Source organism: Bombyx mandarina, chromosome 05, assembly GCF_030267445.1.
Source record: "Bombyx mandarina strain Sakado chromosome 05, ASM3026744v2".
In the NCBI taxonomy this organism is placed as follows: domain Eukaryota; kingdom Metazoa; phylum Arthropoda; class Insecta; order Lepidoptera; family Bombycidae; genus Bombyx; species Bombyx mandarina.
Window position 1 is genome coordinate 13770282 of NC_143212.1, and position 25666 is coordinate 13795947.

The 25666-nt window shown below is 37.2% G+C and overlaps 2 protein-coding genes across 4 annotated transcripts in view; one reads left to right on the forward strand and one right to left on the reverse strand.

Annotated features, from left to right (window-relative positions):
* Positions 1–1122: 1122 nt before the first annotated feature.
* LOC114242775 (uncharacterized) lies at positions 1123–10858 on the forward strand. The gene is made up of 6 exons (XM_089727468.1): positions 1123–1424; positions 4392–4511; positions 7390–7522; positions 8557–8643; positions 9291–9426; positions 10476–10858. The coding sequence occupies exons 1-6, from the start codon at positions 1203–1205 to the stop codon at positions 10618–10620; spliced, it is 843 nt and encodes a 280-aa protein (XP_089583594.1). The 5' UTR covers positions 1123–1202; the 3' UTR covers positions 10621–10858.
* A 1347-nt stretch (positions 10859–12205) lies between these two features.
* Positions 12206–25666, reverse strand: part of Arf51F (ADP-ribosylation factor 6) — a 43294-nt gene continuing 29833 nt past the window's right edge. For all 3 annotated transcript variants that reach the window (XM_028174063.2, XM_089727885.1, XM_028174064.2), the window contains exons 3-7: positions 21261–21369; positions 19681–19836; positions 18715–18861; positions 17150–17339; positions 12206–16124 (exon numbers count right to left, since the gene is read on the reverse strand). In XM_028174063.2, coding sequence (XP_028029864.1) covers positions 17197–17339; positions 18715–18861; positions 19681–19836; positions 21261–21342 — 528 coding nt within the window. In that variant the 5' untranslated portion in view covers positions 21343–21369 and the 3' untranslated portion in view covers positions 12206–16124; positions 17150–17196. The remainder of the gene's footprint in view (positions 16125–17149; positions 17340–18714; positions 18862–19680; positions 19837–21260; positions 21370–25666) is intronic.

The following is a 25666-nucleotide window of genomic DNA, read 5'->3' on the forward strand; positions in this document are numbered from 1 at the left end:
AGGCAAAAGATAAGGATACGACCCCACCCAACTTGTGCTATTGTCGCTATCTTCCTCGTCAGCAGCTCTAACAGTCTGTTGATTCTATTTTAATATATACTAGCGACCCGCCCTCGCTTCGCTTCGGAAACATTAAAACACACGTGAAACCAAAAAAATAAAATAAAAAAAAAATTAAAAAAAGTAGCCTATGTTCATCAGGGACAATGTCGGCTTCTAATGGAAAAATAATTTTTCAAATCGGTCCAGTAGTTTCGGAGCCTATTCGAAACAAACAAACAAACAAATCTTTTCTCTTTATAATATTAGTATAGATAGAACCTTCTCTTTAACTTTGAGTTGGTATCACTGTCCTACGTTTTGCATTATGAAACAGTTGCACCTTTCAGGATTTTATTGATTCTGGGATGCAGTGCGCATCGGTAAGCGCGTAACACAAAAATTTTTATTTCACAACTTCATCCACCTACCTGTGTACATAGTATTACAAAATTGAATCTATCGATTGACAAAATCTTCTGTAGCACTGCTGTTTAAAATAATGGTACCAATTTTCAAACGTATTATGGAAAGTACGTAGTATGGAAATAACCCAATTTTCTGAAAGGAGCCGAGTGCTTAATTTTCGTGATTCCCGACCTTTAGCAAGCAATCTGGCACGAATACGTACGTGATCAGCCTTCGATACAGTTTGAGATTAAGGAGTACTCTCCCTAAGCCACTCGCTGAGTCGATCTTTTGTGTTTTAATGGATTTTCACTTAACTTCTTTTTATAAATTCCAAGGCTTTTGACAAAAGGCCACATTCTGTAGGTTAACAATATACTAGTATTTTATTTGCATACGAGCTGTCCCTGTTAGTGTTAAACGGTAATCATATTTCACTGTCAGTAATATGAGACGCAGCTTAGCTATCTAACATGAACCTACATTTAGTATCGCCTTTTTTGTTTGTGAATATAATCTTAAATTGAAGCGTATGGCTATTTCTTTTTTTTAATTCGATTCTAAGTAGATAAACTTTAATTGAAAACCTTTTTGATCCTTTCAAAATATCAATTTGAATTTAGAAAATCGACCACTGACAGAAACGTTGATTAAATAACCTAACAAAAAATGATGTCCACCAACTGAACACGTCTTAACACAAAGTAAAGTTTTCCGAATTTTCTACCTCCCATTACCATCAACCCTAAATAACCATGAAGTTACTACAGGAATACAACAATATAATAATATCAGCGACCAAACATGAAATAGCCAATATGAAGGATGGTTCTTGTGATCTGAAGAAAAAATCTAACAACTCTCTTCAAATGAATCCTGTTGCTAGTGGAGACAATGTAACCACAGGACTATCTGCTCATAGGCTCAAGGAAGAGCTTCCCCCCCTTGTTCCTTGTTGTGAGGGACGGGAATTACAGGTAGGTGCATAAATGCTGCTCAATTATAAAATAAACATAATGTTGTATTCTTGGGTGCTCAGATTTATATATTTTAATATATTCATACGCACATAGCGTAACTAAATTATATAACCAAAATAACTAAAACCTGGGAAGATCTAAATGACAATATTATTTACATTTTACACCAGACAAGCATTTAAAAGTATGATATAAAAAAATGTTCATTGTCAAATTATTTGGAGGTAAATTTTTTTTTTATTGCCTTTGTAGGCAGACGAGTGACGAGCATACGGCCCACCTGATGGTAAGTGGTTACCGTCGCTCATGGATGTCAGCAATGCCAGGGGTAAGTGTAGGGGTAAGTTTCAGTAGGTAATATTTTTCCAGCAGGGTGATCGATATTAAATGACACTAAAATCGAATCCATTAATTATATTTGACTACTTGTTTTGACTGACTATTTGTTTTAACACGTTGATTGCATAATGCGGTTGAACAAGTCCCATGCATGATTGTTCCCCTTTGCGACAATTAAAACCGCGTCACCACAGGAGGCGACTATCCACATTTCTGTATGGACATATTCGAAAGCTTACTTTTTGAGGTCTCATCTATATATATAAAAATGAATTGTTCACGATTGATTTCCACGGTGAAGGAATAACATCGTGTAATAAAAGTGAAACCCGCAAAATTATTATTTGCGTAATTACTGGTGGTAGGACCTGTTGAATCCGCGCGGGTAGGTACCACCGCCCTGCCTATTTCTGCCGTGAAGCAGTAATGCGTTTCGGTTTGAAGGGTGGGGCCGCCGTTGTAACTATACTGAGACCTTACAACTTATATCTCAAGGTGGGTGGCGCATTTACGTTGTAAATGTCTATGGGCTCCAGTAACCACTTAACACCAAGTGGGCTGTGAGCTAGTCCACCCATCTAAGCAATAAAAAAATAATAAAAAAAATTGCTGTTCGTTAGTCTCGCTAAAACTCGAGAACGGCTGAACCCGATTTGGCTAATTTTGGTCTTGAATTATTCGTGGAAGTCCAGAGAAGGTTTAAAAGGTGAAAAAATATGAAAATAATTAGAATTATATAAAAACAAAAAATTTTGTTTTTCGTTTGATGTGTCCGTCGGACGGATTCCTTTTGTTTGTTTTAAGTCGTTTATTTATCGATTAAATATATAATATATATTATATAATTTTTATTATAAATATATAATATATATAATAAAAAAGTCCAATCTTCCCTTAAAAGTACCCCATACGAACTGCTTGAGAGTCCATCAGAAACGGTTTCGCTGTCAACGTGTTAATTCAACTGATGCGTGGGATTTACGGTCTCGACGGCGAGCCTTAATTTTTTAAATGAAGATTCATGGAATTTATGTCCATAGCACCTCAATTATATAAATATTGTTCTCAATATGTGTTATGATAGTTGTCAATTGAGTTTTGCGATTTGTCTAATGTAGTGTTCCTGAATTCTCAATGCCGTCAATATGAGAATTAAGAGATGAAAGGTCGTTAATTTGGTGTGCCCACATAGGAATACTATAATAATTTTATAATTCAAAAAACTATAGATCGGTTTAAAAATGGAAAGCGTCACAACCTCCATTATTTACGCAACTAGAATTAAATTGATGTAGCTCTCGCAAATCTTAGTCGTACATTAATTACTTCAGTGCCATTTGCTCGTATCTTTATTCATGAAGGCTCAAATTTATTTAACTTGCGATTGTCTGAACGCGAAGATGGACTGAAAAGCTGGGATGAATTATTTATATAGGCGATTTGTTTTAGCTAAAGATGTTAGACAGCTTTTGAACTAAGCTATCTTAAGATTTGTTTGTAGTTTTTTTTTGGCGTACTTTGAACGCATACAGGTGATGCGATCTGGTGTTAAGTAATTATCCGAAACCATAAAAACGACCACATGAATCTCGCCACCCACTCCCCACCAAAACAGATTCGAAACGTGTGACTGCTTTGCATCAGTATTCGGCAGGATGGCGGTAACTTGCTTTTCTCTCTCACAAAATAGCCTACCTCCAGTAATTTTGCAAATTTAGGTTTCTTTTGAGTCTTTTTTCTGTTATTAAATATGGAAGTAATTCCTCTTCAAAACCTGTTAGGAAAGCATTACTTACAAAAGTTGGTAACTACTCGCGGAATTTGGACATCGGCATAACGCATCGTTCATGCGTTGCTTCTCCACGTGCGCTGTAAACGCATAGTATATAACTATATATACAGCTATATATAATTATATAACATAATAAAGAAAACATAAAACAAGAAATAAAATTACACAAGAAAAAAAAACATAGTTGCATAATTTTTGCTTCAACATCAACCATGAATTATGAAGCTAAGCAAAAGGTGGGACAATTTCTAATCCACCCAACCTCACAGGTAATCTAGTAAATGTGCTATTGTCAGGAATATCTTCTGGTTAAGCCCTCACCGACAAAAGAAATCTGTTTGTACGATCGTAGAGCGAAATGCTTGTGTATTCAATTTAAATGGTACTCTGGTCCTACTGGTGGTAGGACGTCTTATGAGTCCGCACGGATAGGTACCACCACCCTGCTTATTTCTACAGTGCAGCAGTAATGCGTTTCGGTTTGAAGGGTGGGGCAGCCGTTGTATTGTAAAAACTGAGAACTTAGAACTTTGTTTTTTTTTATTGCTTAGATGGGTGGACGAGCTCACAGCCCACCGGGTGTTAAGTGGTTACTGGAGCCCATAGACATGTACAACGTAAATGCGACACCCACCTTGAAAGTCCTTATATCTCTTATGTCTTGTGTGTATGCCGGTATTTACGTCGTAGGTGTCTATGGACTCCGGTAATCACTGAACACCACGTGGGCCGGGAGATCGTCCATCCACCTAAGCAATAAAGAAAAATACGCTATTAGATCTATTTCGTTCAAAATAAGTGACTTCAAACGTAACATTGCTCTATCTTTGTAGATAAGTGAAGATTTGGTGCGTAGCGGTTTGTCTGCGATCTCCGTGAAACACGACAGCGCCCTCCAGTGCCTGAGCATGTCCAACTGCGAAACGCTACAAGTACCACCCGGTATTGTTAAGGTAACTAGCACCTTTTTCAAATCCTTTCGGTGTGCTTAGTGCTAGTTTAATAACGTTCTCGATAGCGTAAAAGTTAATCCAATTTTGTATGCAGTTGGAACAGCGCCCCTAGCGGCAAAGTACGCAAACGATCCCATCTATACTAATATTATACTGGACCGATTTGAAAAATTATTTTTCCATTAGAAGCCGACATTGTCCCTGATGAACATAGGCTACTTTTTTAAATTTTTTTTTTTTTTTTGTTTCATGTGTGTTTTAATGTTTCCGAAGCGAAGCGAGGGCGGGTCGCTAGTTCCATATAGAAAGAAGCGGACGTTATCGGCATACATAAACCCGGTAAACCAAAAAATCATCCGACGAGCTACCGCCCGATTAGCCTCCTCATGTCTCTAGGCAAACTGTATGAGCGTCTGCTCTACAAACGCCTCAGAGACTTCGTCTCATCCAAGGGCATTCTCATCGATGAACAATTCGGATTCCGTACAAATCACTCATGCGTTCAACAGGTGCACCGCCTCACGGAGCACATTCTTGTGGGGCTTAATCGACCAAAACCGTTATACACGGGAGCTCTCTTCTTCGACGTCGCAAAAGCGTTCGACAAAGTCTGGCACAACGGTTTGATTTTCAAACTATTCAACATGGGTGTGCCGGATAGTCTCGTGCTCATCATACGGGACTTCTTGTCGAACCGCTCTTTTCGATATCGAGTCGAGGGAACCCGCTCCTCCCCACGACCTCTCACAGCTGGAGTCCCGCAAGGCTCTGTCCTTTCACCCCTCCTATTTAGCTTATTCGTTAACGATATTCCCCGGTCGCCGCCGACCCATTTAGCTTTATTCGCCGACGACACGACTGTTTACTATTCCAGTAGAAACAAGTCCCTAATCGCGAAGAAGCTTCAGAGCGCAGCCCTAGCCCTAGGACAGTGGTTCCGAAAATGGCGCATAGACATCAACCCAGCGAAAAGTACTGCGGTGCTATTTCAGAAGGGAAGCTCCACAAGGATTTCCTCCCGTATTAGGAGGAGGAATCTCACACCCCCGATTACTCTCTTTAGTCAATCCATACCCTGGGCCAGGAAGGTCAAGTACCTGGGCGTTACCCTGGATGCATCGATGACATTCCGCCCGCATATAAAATCAGTCCGTGACCGTGCCGCGTTTATTCTCGGTAGACTCTACCCCATGATCTGTAAGCGGAGTAAAATGTCCCTTCGGAACAAGGTGACACTTTACAAAACTTGCATAAGGCCCGTCATGACTTACGCGAGTGTGGTGTTCGCTCACGCGGCCCGCACACACATAGACACCCTCCAATCCCTACAATCCCGCTTTTGCAGGTTAGCTGTCGGGGCTCCGTGGTTCGTGAGGAACGTTGACCTACACGACGACCTGGGCCTCGAATCAATTCGGAAATACATGAAGTCAGCGTCGGAACGATACTTCAATAAGGCTATGCGTCATGATAATCGCCTTATCGTAGCCGCCGCTGACTACTCCCCGAATCCTGATCATGCAGGAGCCAGTCACCGTCGACGCCCTAGACACGTCCTTACGGATCCATCAGATCCAATAACCTTTGCACTAGACGCCTTCAGCTCTAGGAGCAGGCTTAGGGACCTCGGTAACCGTACTCGTCGAACTCGACAAAGAGTTCGCCGTGCAACCTAACCCATGAATCAGCTCGCTGAGTTTCTCGCCGGATCTTCTCAGCGGGTCGCGATTCCGATCCGGTAGTAGATTCATTCGCGAAGCAGCTACTCTTGAGTTGTTAGGTCTCCTTTGGAGGCGCTCGGGCAGCTGTTAGCAAATCCCACCCCTCCTGGCTGAGTCTTTGCTCGCCCACCTGTCCTGGTGAAACTGGAAAGGCCTCCGGGCCACCAGTAATCCTTCAATCATAAAAAAAAAAAAAAAGAAAAAAAAAAATAGTTCCATATAAAGATGAGGTAACTTTTACGCTATCGAGATCGTTAAAAAACTCGCACTAAGCACACTGGTGTTATGGCGTATTGTAACTTAGCACACGTTGGTGCGGTACTAATGCGTTGTAGATGACCATTACCATTTCTTTTGCGAATCAGAGTCATCCTTTCCGGCTTGAATGATGAGAGAAACGTTGTACAGCAAAATTGCGACTTAGACCTTCTATCTCAAGGCGGGTTGGTGGCATTAATTGTCTGATAGCTGTGAGCTCCGGCAATTATTTAACCAGTAAGCCGTGTGCACGCTTAACCAACTACGCAATGAAAACATTTAAAAAAGTCGAATATCATTGATGACGCCTTGTAAATTACTTTCCTGTTCAGTGTTTATTAATTGGTATAATCAATTAACTGATAGCCGGCATAATGTACATGTATTTAAAAAAAAATAAAAAATAAAAATCGCTGTGTAATATGTACACCATAATATTTATATTTTTATTTAGAATTTTCTAAATTTATTACATAAAAATCTCGCCACTAAGCATAGGCCGCAACATACATACATAATATGTTAGGTACTTCTGTCGAGAATTATTTCGATACGAAAGTGTGTGTAATTTATCTTTTTGTGGTTTTGACCTTTTTCTTACCCGTATTTTTTTTGGCAGTTGTTTGGAAAATCACTACATAGTATAAAACAAAGTCGTTTTCTCTGTCCCTATATCCCTATGTATGCTTAAATCTTTAAAACTACGCAACGGATTTTGATACGGTTTTTTTTAATAGATAGTGTTTGAAGAGGAAGGTTTATATGTATAATAACATCCATTAAGTAGTGGAGAAATCAATAATACAGTTTCCGAAGCGAAGCGAGGGCGGGTCGCTAGTCTTACCTATAAATTAATTACAAAATTATTAAATATTTTTCCTGGTCATGTGTTTTCTTAGCATCGGAACTCGTTTCGTTCTCTTCACCGTCCTGATCTAAAACGAGTACCTTATCTACGTCGCATGAAGCCCGATGAATTGGAGCTGCTGTTTAGAGGCTACGCAGATTTGCCAGCGCGAAGTCTCCAAGGCGGTTTGTCAAAATTATTATTTCATTATATTTACAAAGTTTCTGGAGGCTTTTTTTATTTTTTTATTGCTTAGATGGGTAGACGAGCTCACAGCCCACCTGGTGTTAAGTGATTACTGGAGCCCATAGACATCTACGACGTCAATGCACCACCCACTTTGAGATATAAGTTCTAAGGTCTCAGTATAGTTGCAACGGCTGCCCCACCCTTCAAACCGAAACGCATTACTGCTTCACGGCAGAAATAGGCGGGGTGGTGGTACCTACCCGTGCGGACTCACAAGAGGTCCTACCACCAGTAAAACAGCAAAGTGGAGATGGAGATACTCCCTTTGTCTCCTTTTTCATTCCCTTGGTGGGTTTGGAAAACTGACGGTCCGAATATTATTGTTCGGAACTTGTATATGTGCCCTTCTTGGTAATGTCGTTAACGAGACCAGGCATCTGTCAAATACCTTGTGTTCTATCATAGTTACTGTGATATAAACTTATTACGTTAATGTATTACAAAGCAAAAATGTTTTGTGTTCGACATTATAATCACGCTCGAATTATATTGAATGTGGTCACTCCTCGTTGTTTTTGCAGCGTTGTGGCATCCTCCTTAAGGTTTGCAGTCTCGTTAGCGTTAGACCGGGGCTCGGCGTACCTGTGGCGCTGTTGATGTCCATGACAATTGGACTGTACAATGTCTCAGTTTTGACAGTACCATCGACAGCCCCACCCTTCAATCCGAAACGAATTGAAATGAAATACGTATTTAACAAATGTTCACGATTTACTTCCACGATGAAGGAATAGCATCGTGTAATAAAAATCAAACCCGCAAAGTTATAATTTGCGTAATTACGGGTAGTAGGACCTCTTGTGAGTCCGCACGGGTAGGTACCACCACCCCGCCTATTTCTACCGTGAAGCAGTAATGCGTTTCACAAATAGGCGAGGTTGTGGTATCTACCCGTGCGATCACACAAGAAATCCTCCCACCAAAAAATTAAATAAGCAAAAAAAAGGTATTTTTTTTCTCATTATTTCAGAGAACAAAGAATCATCACAAATAATCTTTCCGTTCGCACAGAGTGTAACTAAAGCGATTAAACAAGAAAATGTGGATCACGATAAGGGTTTGTCATTAATTATACGTTTTTCTTTTCTTGCGTTCATTTTTCAACTCTTGTAGGTAGCTAGCTAGCAATATAAGCTCTGTTTTTTCGAATGCCCCAAGTGGACAAGTTTGTCTTGAACGTTATTAATGATCGGAGTTGCTGGGTATATTCATCTACCCTTTCCTATTTAAAAGCATAAAATGGATCTTTCGTTTAAAAAAAGAAAGTACATAAGTACTTGTCAAATATGGCCGCCAAAGATGAAACAAAATGACAGCTTTTGAGACGTCATATCGTGATTGCCGCCAATCGCTTTCAGATATGAGGTTGAAACCTCAATTTATGTACCAAAAGTACTTATATGATATAAGTTTTTACGCGCAGGTGACGTTTTCATGAAATGAAGAAAATTTGTGTAGCCTGATCGTTCTGAAAATAGTCTATCGGTGGTTTGTGGTATTTGCACCTAATGTATTTGATAACCATCGGCAGGCAGTCCGGACCCTGTCCAATAATCTAGGCCACTGATCTTTAGGCCAACCGGGTGAACGATTATAATAACTAAAGTGTTATTTCTATAATCACAAAGCTAATTTATTTCTAAATCCTATCTATTCATTTAACACAGTCTCTTAGAACGGTTTCAAATAGTTTTTATCTCATAGGCATGCCGAATTTCTTGCACCCAATTCCCGAGACAAAGTCCGGCGCCGAAGATGTACCGGCCGGCATGAGACTTCACGGGACCAGAGCACGACTGTACACTTCAGTACTGGCCGGGGCTAGCACAGAACAGACTGAGTAAGTCGTGTTTCTAAGTACGTTTTTGAATTTATGTAAATTGTCTCGGGAAAGCAAGTTTTTTTTTTCTAAATCGTACTCCGTTTTTTTTTTGTTTTAACCTAGAATGTTTTTTTTATTGCCCGTGTAGTCACACGGCCCATCTGATGGTGAGTGGTTACTGTGGCCCATAGACTTCAGCAATGCCAGGTGCGGAGCCAAGCCGCTGCCAATGAATGTTACTTATCCCGTTGATGTAATCTATATATCTAATCATACAATATTTTGTAATTAGACAGCGCCTTAACCTCTGACGTAAATTTATTTGTACGATCGTACATATCAAGTTTCCGGCAAATTGTTTGTTCAACAAATTTTAATGTACGTCTGTATGTATGCATGCATCTCAAGCGTAGGTTACCTAAGATATGTAATCGGCTTTAACATAGAAATATGATCTATTATTGTTGTAATTTTTAAACAGAAGTAATTGATTTGTAGGCAGCGGCTTGGCTCTGCCCCTGGCATTGCTGAAGTCCATGGGCGACGGTAACCACTCACCATCAGGTGGGCCGCATGATCGTCTGCCTACAAGGGCAATAAAAAAAAATAAAAAAAATTGAATATGCAATTGGAGCAACCTCATTATTCTATCTACATCCTTATTTCAACATTACATAATCCAAATTAAAAATATTTTTACGGTTTGATCTAGTGATTTCTATTGTCATTACGGCTATGGACAGCCCCTGGCCACGAAAGCTGTAAAGTATCAGAAACATCGGAACTAAACAGTGTAACAGAATGAGATACTATAATATAATGCATCGCAATGAATTACTCTCTAACTATACTAGTTTATCAAGTATTGTAATGAAAATTTAGTGCCCCATTGATACTAATTATTGCGTACCTACTGCTGACGTACCTATTCTACATATCAACAACTTATTTCTGCCACCAATCAATCGTATATTCCACTTTGAAGCGGTTATTTCAAGGCTTTTGATCTCCCGACGGGCAATGAATAATTCTGCTCGCTTACATGAGCCTAATCCCTTATTTTTCAGGGAAATAGCCGTCAATGATTACGATGCGACTGTACCGGAAGATCTTCAGGACGACGAGGTTCCACTGAACGAGGAACTACAGATTATTTTGCCTCCACGCTGCGATGACGTCACTGCCGAATCATCAGTAACCAAGACAGGCTGACGCAAAATGAATACTAAATCTATTGCAATACAGCACAAATTAATTGATGAAGTTTATACGTAGCACGTTGAGGTTAAAGGTGCGCAGGAAAGCTACGAAATTAATACAAAAGTCGAGAAAGAAATTTGCCAAGCTGCTCATGTATATGCACTGGATTTTGGATGATCTCATTCCAGTAACTTAGGAATACCCTTGATCTCTGTGATAAATTACATAATAAATTTATTTTATACTATAACTAGAGTTTGAACCTGAAAACAACAAAACTATCTGCCAAAAGCGATAAAAAAAAATCCTATCCCTGTTGATAGCCTTGAGAGGCTATTTTAGCTTCACCCTAATGTGTAGTTGAGCTCACAGGGTTCAAATCGGGAGTGTTGCTAACGCTAGCCCTGGCAAGAGCAGTACTTCGCAGAATCTACCACCGGATAGGAAACGCAGCCCACTGAGAAGATCCGGCGAGAAATTCAGTGGGCTGGGAAGCGATACTATAATTCAATATTAACACAAATCCCACTGATCCAGCTTGGGACATAATAGGATGGGGGAAAGTTTCGTCGCATTTTTTAAGAAAATTCACAACGTTTTTTAATATAGTTTTTTTACATTTAACTAAAGTATGTAGGTATCATTTTGTTCGATAACTTTTTGCCATCTTGTAGGTAGGGACATGATCCCATTGCTATAGAAATTTTGTGGCTTCTGATCAAAATACCGCGACAATTGGTTTTGGCAGTCCTCTCGTGATGTTAACCTGACTCTGCCTAAAGAATTCTGAAGAGACCGAAACAGGTGGAAATCTGAAGGTGCAAGGTCATACATACTACAATGGGAAAAGACTTTTTCCCCAACCTATTATTGTCGAAGTCTGTATAATAATGGCATGAATGGTCGCAGACGGTCATCTGGCCGCAAACTGGCCTTCTCGGTAATATAAGAACCGATACACCTACATACACATATTCGTTTAAAGTATGTACCACCCAGAAAAAGAAACAAAACTGTTCGTCACAGAAATCGCGACTCTCAGTCCAGCAATTAACGGCGTTAGCTACTGCACCACCTGGTAAATAAATGAGTTTTCTTGCTAGTGCTTGCTTAGTGACAGAAATATACAAGATTTTTGTCCCTAGAAATACGGTATGACTTGCGCTCAGTAGCTTTCAATTTTGCAATTATGAAATTTCCAACACTGCGTATTAAAATGTATGATGCCTCGTTTAGATTACCGGCGAATAATTCGTGGGCGTATACGAAAACGCAAAACTCACATATGGCGGACCTCTTGTGAGTCCGCACAGGTAGGTACCACCGCCCTGTTTATTTCTGCCGTGAAGCAGTAATGCGTTTCGGTTTGAAGGGCGGGGCAGCCGTTGTAACTATACGGAGACTTTAGAACTTATATCTCAAGGCGAGTGGCGGCATTGACGTTGTACATGTCTATGGGCTCCAGTAACCACTTAACACCAGTGGGCTATTAGCTCTTCCAGCATCTAAGCAATAAAAAAAATTTAAAAATATTGCGCATTCACAACAGAAAGAAAACAAAAAGGGGTTTATACAGAATTCCGAATAAAAAACATGATCGAGGGTGAATTTATATTTGAATAACCTTTCTACAATATCATACAGCAGATTGCAACCACGCCTTACATTCGGTACCTTCATATAACGCGTAAAAATTAACTAGTTTTCACGTTCTGAACTATATCAGAACCATCGATAAGAGCTAAATGGTCATTAGAACAATTAAGCTCTTAGGACGATGAGCATACGGTTTATATTTGCTTTACATTTTGTGTGTAATCTAAAATTCAGACCACATAGCCCTAATCGAAGCGTACTGCATACAAAATAATTTTTTTTACAACACAGTGCGCTAAATTACTTTTTTTTTATTAATTTTTATTTTACTAATTTAATTGCACTTGTTACATTTCGAATCGATAATAGCGAACAGCAAGATATGCAAATAAAAGAATTACAACTTTTATAAATATACAGTGTATTCTTTATACTAAAAAAAAATACCTTATTAACATAAGCTATACGGTTCAGATTTCATTCACGAATGAATTCATACATTTTCCGAGAATACAGTACATATTCGATGCGTTTTATAGAACACAATATTTACATAACTCTATTTAAGATAAGATTGAAAATCAAAATAGCTAACATAAATGTGTTGTTGGAATTTGCGAGTGTGAAAATAAACTTATTTTAACATTATTGAGCCTAGTCTAGCTCAACTATAGATATCATTAGAAATTGGACTAAAATTGAGTATTAAATGAAATAGAAATGAATATTAATGTAATGATTTCTGAACGATTGCGAATATTCATTGCAGCCGTGACGACTCTTGGACACACTTCAAATTATACATTGAACATTGAAACAAGCTAATATTTATGTTTACATTATTATTTTTCTGAAAGAAAACTACAAAAAAAATATATACTGCCCGATTTATTAATCAGAATATACCAAACATCACGATAACGCGGTGGATTCTCATTCAGAAATACCAGTAGCGTGCAATTAGAATATGGTAAATAAGGTTAATATGTAAACATGAGTAAATATAGTCGGATTTTTTATTAGACGAAGTAAACTGACGTTTACTGTGTTGTCAGTTTTTGATGAAATAAAAATAGTGTTGTGACAAAGTGAACGATTGAAAAAACTCCTGAATTAATGAAATTGCCTCGATTGTCTAGTGAATAGTTAGTGTGCCGAACTGCCGATATCGGGCACGGGGTTCGAATTTTAGCCGTGCTTTGTACATACCAACGAGTTTTCGACGAAACATTATGTTCCTATGGTATCTACCTGTACTGAATACCGAGTGTTTTAAACATTAAGAAAAACATTGCGAGGAAGCTTGTAAGACTGTCCTATTTCCAATGCATCATATAGTTGAAACTATAGATGTATAAAATATAACAATTATAGGTACATAGGTAATGAAAATAAAAAAAACTGATTGTAGTTACATACTACTAGTAACATATTATTATATTGGATCACTTTAATACAATTTTATTGTAAAATATAAATAATATTCTTTTATAGTTTGAAATTAATGAGTAACTCTTCACACTCATTGTTCATTTATGTGATTGAACGCGAACTGAACGCATCACTATTACTTTAAATATAGCAACATTATTTCACAAAGTGACATTAGCTACTGTCAGCTGGCTTCGTCTAATTAAAAATCCGACTATAGAGTTCTCGACTAAAATAATTTTCTTTAACCTTGACAGAAAGAAACAGGTGTTACTGTAGGTAAAAATAGTGACTAACTTTAAAAACGGCTAACGATAATAAATAATGATTTACGTGTACACGCAATGTATTTACAAACTAGTCTCGGGGTCAACGGCCGCGCGCGGGCCGGCGAACCCACTTCGCGTTGTATTGCGGCTTCACGAAACTAAAATAACACGTATCGCTGCTTATTTTAATAAACGAATATTATATTTAATATTGAGTTAGTATATATTTATGTAACTGGTTCGTAGCAACTTCGTCTCTTGAACTTATTTATACTCAACAAGCACATAAACGTTATCTATTATAATCTGTATTTTCTGAATGCAGATTACATCTTAAGGTTTTAAGCACACCACTGGACACACGAAACTAGAATGATATCTTCTTCTTTGAATTAAAAAAAAAACAGGTTCATGCTTGAAATGTGTGAAAAAAATATGAAATAATTAATCAAATATCAGTTATATTACAAATGCTAGATTATTTTCGGCTAATTATCCTGTATGCTAATTTATTGCTCTCAAAGGTTTTCGTTCAGATCGATTTGTTAGTGTGGCTTAGCTGGCGGTTACAAAGTACCCTCTATTTAAAGAATAACGTATTTTTTCATCACACGTTTTTAGAACTATTTTAGTACAGCAATTAGATATAAACTCCAAATATTGAGATTCGCACGTGATAGCATAGTTTGACATAGACGTTAGCAAATAGTGTTTGCAATATTATAAACGTTATAATAATCAAATACATTTACTTAAAGATTTGCGTGTTCTAAACGGAAAACGTATTTGCAATGTTTTTTTCAAGCAAACATTTCGTGCTGTGCGACAAATTAAATATCTTTACCAGATACATATATGTAGTTATTGTAGACAAAAAAAAATGTAAGCACTCCAACATATACAAACAAAGACTACATATATGAAGGTCAACAATGGATAAGATTGTTTGAATAACTTTTCATTACATCGAATCAATTTATCCAATGGAAATAAAATCCATTTCAAATTATACTATCACATACGAAACATTACATCGAAAACAAGAATCATTCATCAGACAGTAATTTTAATTATGTTTTTAAATTTTCCAATACAAGTGAATTTGTTTTATACATTCATATATATATTTACGAGCTTACTAATAAGCGCTTACTTAAGTTAACTAAGGATGGTTTAATTACAGCAATTTCATTTGCATTGACAGTCAACTTTTAACAAGCTCAAACGAGACAGAGCGCATACAACGTAAGCTTTGAATAAAGCTATCTCTATACTTTCTCACACAATGCAACTTCACTGTAGACAGTTATGCTAGAATCGATTTCAGAGTCTAATCACGCAAACTTTCCATTCGTAACTTAGCGTTATGAGTAAAAATAAAGAGTTAAAAATAAATCCATCCCGATGTAGAAAGAAACAAACCAGTAATTTATTTATTTGTAAACTTAATTTCTTAACGAAAAAAAATAATAATCAAAATCAACAAAAGTTTAGAAAAATATTTATATATATATATATATGTATATATATTTTATATGCATTATAATTAGTAAATATTTATTTATTTATATTATACAGCCAAGCAACATCACATACCATATAATACTCGTATGGGTGCATAGCATTACATAAATTACGCGTTCATTCGTGCCACAGCTTAATAAAAACTCAGTCAATTCACTCAATTTCATCTTACACTTCGAAAAAACTATGAATAAATTTTGTTATACCGTGACATTAATTTTAAAATGTTGGCATTCCTATCGAATTAATCATAGCACGAAACAAAGTCGTTTACAATAATTTTAGAAACGCGTCGCCAAACTTTACATACAAAAATGGAGGTAAACATTTTAACTACGAATACAAAAGAAATAATCAACTTTTACTACACTAAAAATCAACTAAAAATTTACAGAATTCGTAATTTTTCTTGTATTAATGTTTAAATAAAAAAAATATGGAATAATTGATTTTGTTTTTAATTACACAATATATGTGACGGAATATAATATTTTTATACATATACGTTTTTTTTTCTTTCTAATCTATCGTCCTAGTGTAGACGGCACAACGCGCACTGCTATCGCACCTTCACTGTGGTCGAAATATTTTAGTTGTGTTACTGCACGTGAACCGATACTGGTGCACACTGAACATGTTCAATACGACCGCGCAGGGGGCAGGTTTACTTAGTTTAAATGGCATCAAAATCCGCATCTGAAAATCAAACATTATTGTATTAACTACAAATCTAGAAAACACAAATTTTTTTGCATCTTAAAATCAGATATTAATGAAATTACTATATATTTAGAAAACTTTTTTTGCATCTGAAAATCAGACATTATCGTATTAACTACAAATCTAAAAAACACTGACTTTTTTTTTCATCTTAAAATCAGATATTACTGAAATTACTATTTAGAAAACACTTTTTTTGCATCTGAAAATTAGACATTATGGTAATTAACTTCAAACTAGCAAACATTTTTTTTTTTTTTGCATCTGAAAATCAGACTATTTAACTTCAAATCTAGAAAACACAATTTTTTTTGCATCTTAAAATCAGATATAAATCTAGAAAACACCTTTGCATCTGAAAATCAGACCTTATTGTATTAACTACAAATCTAGTTTTTTTCACTTGTGGGCAGACGAGCGTACGGCCCACGTGACGGTGAGCAGTTACCATCGCTTAGATATATCAGCATAGCAAAGCCGCTGTCTACCGCTGTGAATGTGTGGAGAACAAAAAAATAAAAGTTCTCTTGTTAAGAACATTAAGCTAGGATATTTTCCCGTGTTATGGAATTCGAATTCGGAACGCTCAGTGATCATTCGCTGGTGATTACACCAACGAATGGAGCGTATTTAACAAATAGCTTCATAAAGGACTCTGAAAATTTAGTTTCATTTGGAATCACAAGATCACAAAATCGCAAAATACGCAGAAATATTTTTATTTAACTCTCAGAGCGCGAACCGTCGATAGACAGACTCTATTAATGCATATAAAGTGCGGAGCGTCGGAATACAGACTATTCGCGCGGTTTGATTATACGTATTAAATATCAACGTATGTTTATAGTTATAATGGCTGCCCCGCCCTTCAAACCGAAACGCGTTACTGCTTCACGGCAGAAATAGGCAGGGTGATGGTATCTGCGTGTGCGGACTCACAAGAGGTCCTACTACCTCCTTGCAACAAAGAAAAGTAACGAGCGGTGTGTGTACGTACGTACCGTGTCTCGTGAAGGCGGTGCAGCGTCAGTGCCGCCTACTCTGCAGCTCATAACTTGTGATTGCTGGTGAGCCACGTGAGCCCCTCGTACAGTCCGTCGCCGGTCGTCGCGCACGACGGCTGCACGTACCAGTTCCGGTCCCGGATGCGGGTCAGCCCCAGTTTCTCTTGTATCTCGTGCGGTTTCATCGCTGAAATATGTACAATTACATTTCCACAGATTTTCATATGGCAATTTCTTGAATTATTTTTAATACGCTTTTATTAGCTTCAGACGTATGTGTTTGTAACGGAATCTTTGAACATGATTTTGACCCCCTTCAAAACGTCGGATTAACTCGAAATTTGGTATACTTATGAAGGACCGATGATAATTCAATATTAAAAAAATTATGAAAAAATTTAAATTCTATCATATATTTATATCATAAATTCTAGCATTAATTTATTTATCTTTCATTTTTTAAGTGAATGATAAATAAAAGAGTAAAAAGATGTAAAAAAGCGTGGATATTATCAAAATAACCCTTCTACTCATATCTGTTCATAAAATATTTATAACTACTGATACCATGCTCCCCGCGCTTTTTTTACAATAAAATAATTTTTTCTACACTATTTTTAATTCAAATTTTTTAAAATTTATTTTCTATTTTTTAGTTGGATTTTCTATAAAAGCGTATTTTGTTATTTTTTTTAAACTATTATTTATTTTCATTGCTTAGATGGGTGGACGTAATGAAGTCATTCGGGCAAAAACCAATGTGATCGATATAGCTCGCAGAGTTAGTAAACTGAAGTGGCCGTGGGCTGGTCACATATGTCGCAGAACCGATAACCGTTGGGGTAGACGTGTGTACTGGAGTGGAAACCGCGAACCGGCAAACGTAGTATAAAACGCCCTCCTGCTAGATGGAGCGACGACCTGCGCAAGGAAGCTGGTAGTAACTGGATGCGTAGAACCCAAGATCGGGTTCAGTGACGAGCTTTGGGGGAGGCCTACGTCCAGCAGTGGACTGCCGCAGGCTGATGATGAGATGGGTGGATGAGCTCACGGCCCACGCGGTTTAAGCAGTTACCGGAGCCCATAGCATCTACAACGTAAATGCCGCCTTGAGATATGACTTCTAAGGTCTTAGAATAGTTACAACGACTGCCCCGCCCAACAAACCGAAACGCATTACTGCTTCGCGGGAGAAATAGGCAGGGTGGTGGTACCTACCCGTGTGGATTCACAAGACGTTCTACCACCAGTAAAATTTAAAGTGACGGGTTTTCGGTTGTAGCCAACACTTACGACGCGCAGTGTTCAGGCTTACGACCATAAACAAGTATTATTAAGCTATTTAGTCGGTATATTGTGTTACTCCTTCGGCGACCATTCAAGACAAAATGTGTCATATTCAATCTTCAAGTACAATAAATAGGCCACTTAAATATTATGTTGATGTATTAAGCGCAAACGAATCACGGCAAATACTATACTTTAGATATCCGTCAATTTTCCGGTTCGATCTCTAGAATGTTAGAGCGATGAAAAACAAAACAATTAGCGTATAACATTACCGTCAGGTAGATCCTGTTTGTTGGCGAATATGAGTATGATGGCGTCCCGCATCTCCCTGTCGTTTATGATCCTGTGCAATTCCTGGCGGGCCTCGTCGATACGGTCGCGGTCCGCGCAGTCCACAACGAATATCAGGCCCTGAGTGCCTGTAACATTAGCACCATATTACTTTTACAATGATTCACATATTATATATTTAAAAAAAAGCACTGGCGTTCTAACATTAGGTACAAGAGTTAAAACTAAATGCCTCGACCCTTAGGACCTTTCGAGGCTGAGAGACGCTGCTACGGATATTTCCTGGCCTATTTCATATTAACTAAATCACGATAAGGCGACTGGCTTCTCACTGTCAATCAGTTCAGTCAATTTTGGAGACAGGAGAGACGAAGTCACATCCCTTCAGCTGTTAAAATGAAACATGAAAGTTAATTCCGCCATTCACCTTTGGTCCTTACACCGTTAAACACAATACATTGCGTGCAATCTCAACAAATGTTTGACCCAGTATACTAAAGTGGCGGTTTTTTATATTTCAAACATTCCAACTGATATAAACATCGGCCTATATTCTTTTTACTGGTGGTAGGACGTCTTCTGAGTCCGCACGAATAGGTACCACCACCCCACCTATTTCTGCCGTTAAGCAGTAATGCGTTTCGGTTTGAAGGGTGGGGCAGCCGTTGTAGTGTAAAAACTGAGACCTTGGAACTTACGTGTCGAAGTAGGTGACGGCATTTACGTCGTCGGTGTCTATGGGCTCTATATCTATCGATCTAACGACTACCAAACTCTATATACCTAACCACAATAATGGTGGACAATTACTATCATGTCACATAGACAAAAATTACGACCAAAAGTTTTCGACAAACATTTTTGTTAGACGCTAAGAAAATAAAACTATGTATAAATCAAACTACACTCGAAACGCTATACGTATTGCCTAGAGGGTTGCCACGTACCTGTGTAGTAATGCCTCCACAGCGGCCGTATTTTGTCCTGCCCCCCGACGTCCCAGACATTAAATTTGACGTTCTTATAAGTTACGGTTTCAACGTTGAAGCCCACTGTCGGTATTGTCGTGACAGACTGACCTAATTTTAACTTATATAAAATGGCTGTTATGGTACACGCTAAGGAAATTTGACGTTTGACGTGATTGAAAATGCAGATATTTCATGAAATTATAAGTCGGCACAGGCACAATCCAATTATAAAGACGATTACGAAGTTTTATAAAGAAATACGTACTTAACAAATGTTCACTAAAGACTATTTTACAGTGAATAAATTACATGGCGTTATCATACTGTGTATTTACTGGTGGTATGACATATTATAGGCCTGTAGGTACGGGTAGGTACCATAATCTTCTTGCTGAATTCTACCGCGAATCAATCCTGGGTTCCGGTTTAAGTAGTATGGCTGTTATACAAGGAGATTGAAAAGTCGATCTTTATGTCTTAAGGTCTCTGGGTGTCTGGGCCTTCAGATTATAATGCATAAAGACTTGGATAATCACTTAACGCCAGGCGGGCCGCAAGCTCGATCACAGATAGTGCAATAAAATAGGTTTGTTACTAGCCAGTTTCTAGCATGAAACAAAAAGCCGTGTGGTCACCGTGTGGTTACAGGAATGTGATGAAATTTTTTTCCTTCCTATGCTGATAGCCTTCGAAGGCTTTTTCAGCTTCACCCTAACGTGTAGGTGAGCTCACGGAGCTCAAGCCGGATGTGTTGCTAACGCTGGCCCTAGCAAGAGCAATGTTTCGCAGGATCTACCACCGGATCGGAAACACGACCCACTGAGAAAATCCGGCGAGAAACTCAGTGGGCTGTATCTATGGGTTAATTTACTCGTCGAGTCCTTCGTCGCAAGCGACGGGTTCGGCGAGCACGGTGACCGATGCTTGAAGTACCTAAAAGCACCGTTAATGAATCGGAAGGATCCGTAATGGCGTGTTTAGGGCGACGTCGACTGTTTACCATTCGGTCCACAGGATCCACAGGATCGGGTATGTAATTCCGGACGGCCACGACAAGAGGGTTTTCGTGTCGTGCCGCCTTTGCAAATTGGCGCAATGATGCCCACTGTATATGAGATCCAGATGAAGATAGTAGTACTCAATAATACCAAACTACAAGTTATCGGTTTCGTAATTATTGCCGCTTAATCTTCATCTGCAAACAAATAACACCTGAACGTAATCAAACACAAGTGACCCAATTCCCGGTTATATGGTACAAAAGATAAGTTCTTGCTACGAAAATTCAAACAGTGAGTGAGCAAGACGTATCATAATTCCCAACGGTCTTGGAACATCTAATTGAAATAAACGGTATACATCTGTATGTCTAATTGTGTAGGTAGAATCCTTTCCCCTTCCTTCACATTGGCCCGCTATACCGCGTCCAATTTGCATAAGCTCATTACGTTGTTAGAAATAAATTATTTTAATTTTCCTTGCTTTTAGTTCTTCCATTTAAAATGTTCAAAGCATTAATTCCACAAACGATGTATGTTTATATTTGTAAAGGATACTAGTCTTTCCAGCAGCGTCGAGTCCCAGCATCAGTATTCTCATCTCCTTGTTACCGAATATCTTCGAGAGAAGCTTCCCCATGTTGACGAGCTTGCCTCAACCACACAACTGAAAGAACAAAAAAGAAGGCATTTCAATAAGAGAAATAAGAGAAAAAACAGAAAGATAAAGTCGTCGTGGCCTAAAGGATAAGATGTCTGATGCCTTCGTGTTGAACGATGCACCGATGCTCGAATCCCAGGCGGGTACCAATTTTTCTAATTAAATAAGTACTCACCAAATATTCACGATTGACTTCCACGGTGAAGGAATAACATCGTGTAATAAAAATCAAACCCGCAAAATTATAATTTGCGTAATTACTGGTGGTAGGACCTCTCCAGTATAGCTCCAGTATTCACTTAAAAGATAAATTGTCTTACGTAATATTTATGTAGCTTTTCTTAATTTCTTTCTTTCTTTCTTTGGGTTTAAATAAAGCAGCCTAATTTGGTTTCTCTATAGTGAATGTGTTTGGGGATCTTTATGTAAAATAATTTCCGCTAAAGTAACCAGAGATCGATTTATTCCAGGTAACGCCACACGAAAGAAAAGGGATAATTTTGTACAGAAGGCATAGTTTCTTAATTGAAAGTAGTGACCATCAGAAACACTACAGAGTGTGTTATTTCCAAATTCAATAAAACTTTATGATTACGAAAATAAACTTGAGGTAAAAAAAAATTTTTTTTTTAAATCTACTAATTCCCTGTAGTCTTCGAATGTGCCTTCCGTACCCATTCAAAGAAGTCCATATGTATATTGAATATTATGTTGTACATGAAGCATTACGAATAGGAAACGTTCGTGAGTAGAACATCGCCATTAATACTTGTGTTGAAAGTAAGATGGCCACTGGGAATGCTTGTGCAATCACTACATTCATGTTTAGATGCAATCGCTTCTTGTCAGATCAAAACATACTATAAATTTTGTAGTTTAAATTATTGCAAAATCAAATATAAGACTTTAATTTGTCTTGGTAAATCTTGACTGATATGCTTTCAGAAAAGTTCTGTGTTAAAAATTTGAATATTGAATATCGTCGTTGTCAAACCAAAATCTGCTATGTGCTCTTTTTGAGATTTTTACTTTTTGACCTTTTCGTATAGTTCACAGCCATATCTACCGTATAAAATAAAACTGTTATGTGTTTATAGCTTTAATATTTATCTATAGCCTTCATTTGATATAGTTCTTAAAATTCATCTTCATATAAAATTTTATACGAAAATGTTTTTACTCGTTAATTCAAAATAGAGTTTTTGCACATAGCAGATTTTGGTTTGACAGCGACGATATTTGGAATTTTTCGAATTGTTATATGTATTCAGTCTGTCAAAATATCATATTGAAAACCAGGATCTGCTCTTACATAACCTGGCCTAGATTCACCAAACTCGTAGAGTTAAGCAGAAGAACGATCTGGACTTTTGTCCCAAACGTCTTCAAAAACTTCCTTCTTGTTGCATATTATTATTTGTGTAAAGTGTATATTACATATATTACACATTATACCAAGTAACGAAGAAGTCAATAATGACGTTCTAATATTTATTATTTTATAATTTAATTACAGATTTCGTAGATTCATGCTAGAATTTTCTTCAATTTTTGAGTCAATACTTATATCTAATGCAGTAAAAATATTTTTTTACGATTTAATCTCGCGTTTCTCATTGTCATTATACTATTTCAGATGTTTCGAAGACTTTTAAGGTCTCACAGAGGTCAGGACTATGTTAGGTTTTTAATTTAGATTCACGCTATTTTAATGAAACGTAATGTACGTAAAATTTGACTCCATTGATTTTTATAAATATTGCTTCACTTTTTTATTGGATATATCGATGGAACTAAGCTAAAATTACGTGGAAAATTTCCATTTATATTCAATCATTCGGTAGGGGCGTAAGTCACAGCGAGATCCGAAAGTCCCTAGCAACGAAATTATGTAGATGAAATAAAATACACACAACTACAGTTTTTATAAGGTTCAAATTACAATTTCGAACATTGCAAACGTGACTTGCTAAAGGTAACGATAACGTCAGTGATATATTGTTTATTAAATAAACATCATTACATTTGCTTAATTAATTATGAGTAACATTGAACCATGATGTCGAACACACATTTATAAATTACTAATTGTCACCTGCGGCTTCACCCGTGTAGTGTAGGAAAGTGTGAAAGTTTTTTTTCTTTCGGGATAACGTTAATTTCTGCTGACTTAAAACTATAACTTTAAAAACGTTTTTTTTTAATTTTCTACGTGAAAGAAGCAAACAAACAAACACTTTGACGTTTACGATATTTAAGTATGAATTAGATTTAATGCACTGTTAAACATTATTGTTTTCTATGAAACAGCATTTTAAGATTAATACTTGTATCTCTACTTCCTAATTTTTTTTTAATGACTTCCCTTTATGTTACAAAAACGTGTAGGTAGTTTTTTTAAAGCTGTGAAAACATCCCTTCGCATCATTTAAAAAACAAATACAAGGTGTTTTACGAATAAGATTTCATAAAATACAATTCAGTATTAGAAGTCATCAGCTATTAAAGCGATAAGGAAATTAACGAACATTCAAGTTACTTCACAACTCTCGATTTACTAAATATAGTTATTATAATAATATATTTTATGATATACCTACCCTCCCTCACCGATTCTTAGTTTCTTCATTCTCTTGACATTTTTTTTACTTATGAATCAAGACGATTTTTGCCAATACTAATACATAAAGCTATAATATTAATAACACTACTTTCGTATTAATTGATCCAACAATTATATTTGATACGAATACATAACATGTGTAATTGTATAATATTCAAATTCATTAAACATATTTTCTACACAGTTTTCATATACATACGTATTTTTTATTTATTACATTGACGATTCATAGATATCGCTGGGTAGCAATATAGTATCGATACCTAACGTTTGACCGAGCAAAACTTTTTAATTATAAATTATTTACGTACATTATTTTTATACCTACTTCTGTATTAACAAATTTAGAACAAGCAAAACAAACAGACAAACAAATAAAATTTAAAAAGGTTTATGCTGGTATTCTATTTTGGAACCCTATAGGTAGTAAGTATCACCTGCCTATTTCTGTCGCGAAATAATTATGTATGCCGTGTGTCCAAAAGTGGGGCACTTATTATCAATACAATTGAGATTAAGACTTGCTTTTTCAAGGCAAACCACAGACAGTTATTCTGTTGTTTGTACATATATTTATGGTATGGTTTGAACTTTAGTAATAACTTAAACCAGCCGTGCCCTCAGTTCATGTGACTGTTTGCAAATAAAAAAATAGAATTCCCCTTTTTTTATTGCTTAGATATGGGGACGAACCCACGGCCTAAGTGATTTTAATTTGTTACCGGAGCCCATAGACATATACAACGTGAATACCGACACCCACCTAAGATATGAGTTCTAAGGTCTCAATTTTTATAGTACAACGGCTGCTCCACCTTTGAAACAGAAGCGCATACTGCTTCACTGCAGATATAAACAGGATGATAGTACCTAGCCGTATAGGCTCACAAGACGCCCTACCACCAGTAATTACGCAAATTATAATTTATGGGTTTGATTTTTATTACACGACCTTATTCCTTCATCGTGGAGGTCAATTGCGAGCATTTGTTTCATCAACACACTCTCCCATTTAGTTTACCACCCTGCTTTGGCGTTCACTGTATAATTCAGTTTTTGTCCACTTCTCGCGTTTGTTTCTTATGTGGCCTGGCCATTTGAGTACCAAATAAACGTTTCTTTTGGCAGAAGGGTGGTTGTACCTACCCGTGCGGAGTTGCAAGACGTCCTACCACCAGTAATTACGCAAATTTGAATTGGGCGGGATCGATTTTTATTACATGATGCTATTCCTTCACCGTGGAAGTCAATCGTGAACATTTGTTATTACGTAGTAGTAGTGTAGTACGTATTTGATTAGAAAAATTGGTAACTGCCTGAGAAATTAGAACACCTTAGCATCGCTTGATACGAAAACACCTCGCGTCTTACCTGTTAGACCTTCAAACTTCAAACAGGCTTCTTTTCGAATATTTACAGAATAATAATATTTTGATAGATTCTCCCGGTGTGTCTACGGGCCTCATATTCGTAGCGTGTACTGGCTCAAAACGCGTACCCATCAAATATTGAAAAACGACTTTGTTCTTTATATATTTATCGACGTCGTCGTAAATTGGGACGTCGTTGCTTTTGATGTTATTACATAATAATTTGTTGGCGTGTTCCAATTAAGACGCTACGTCTTGGAAATTATAAGCCTTATTAAATGAGAAACGAAAATACTGAAAATGTACTTGC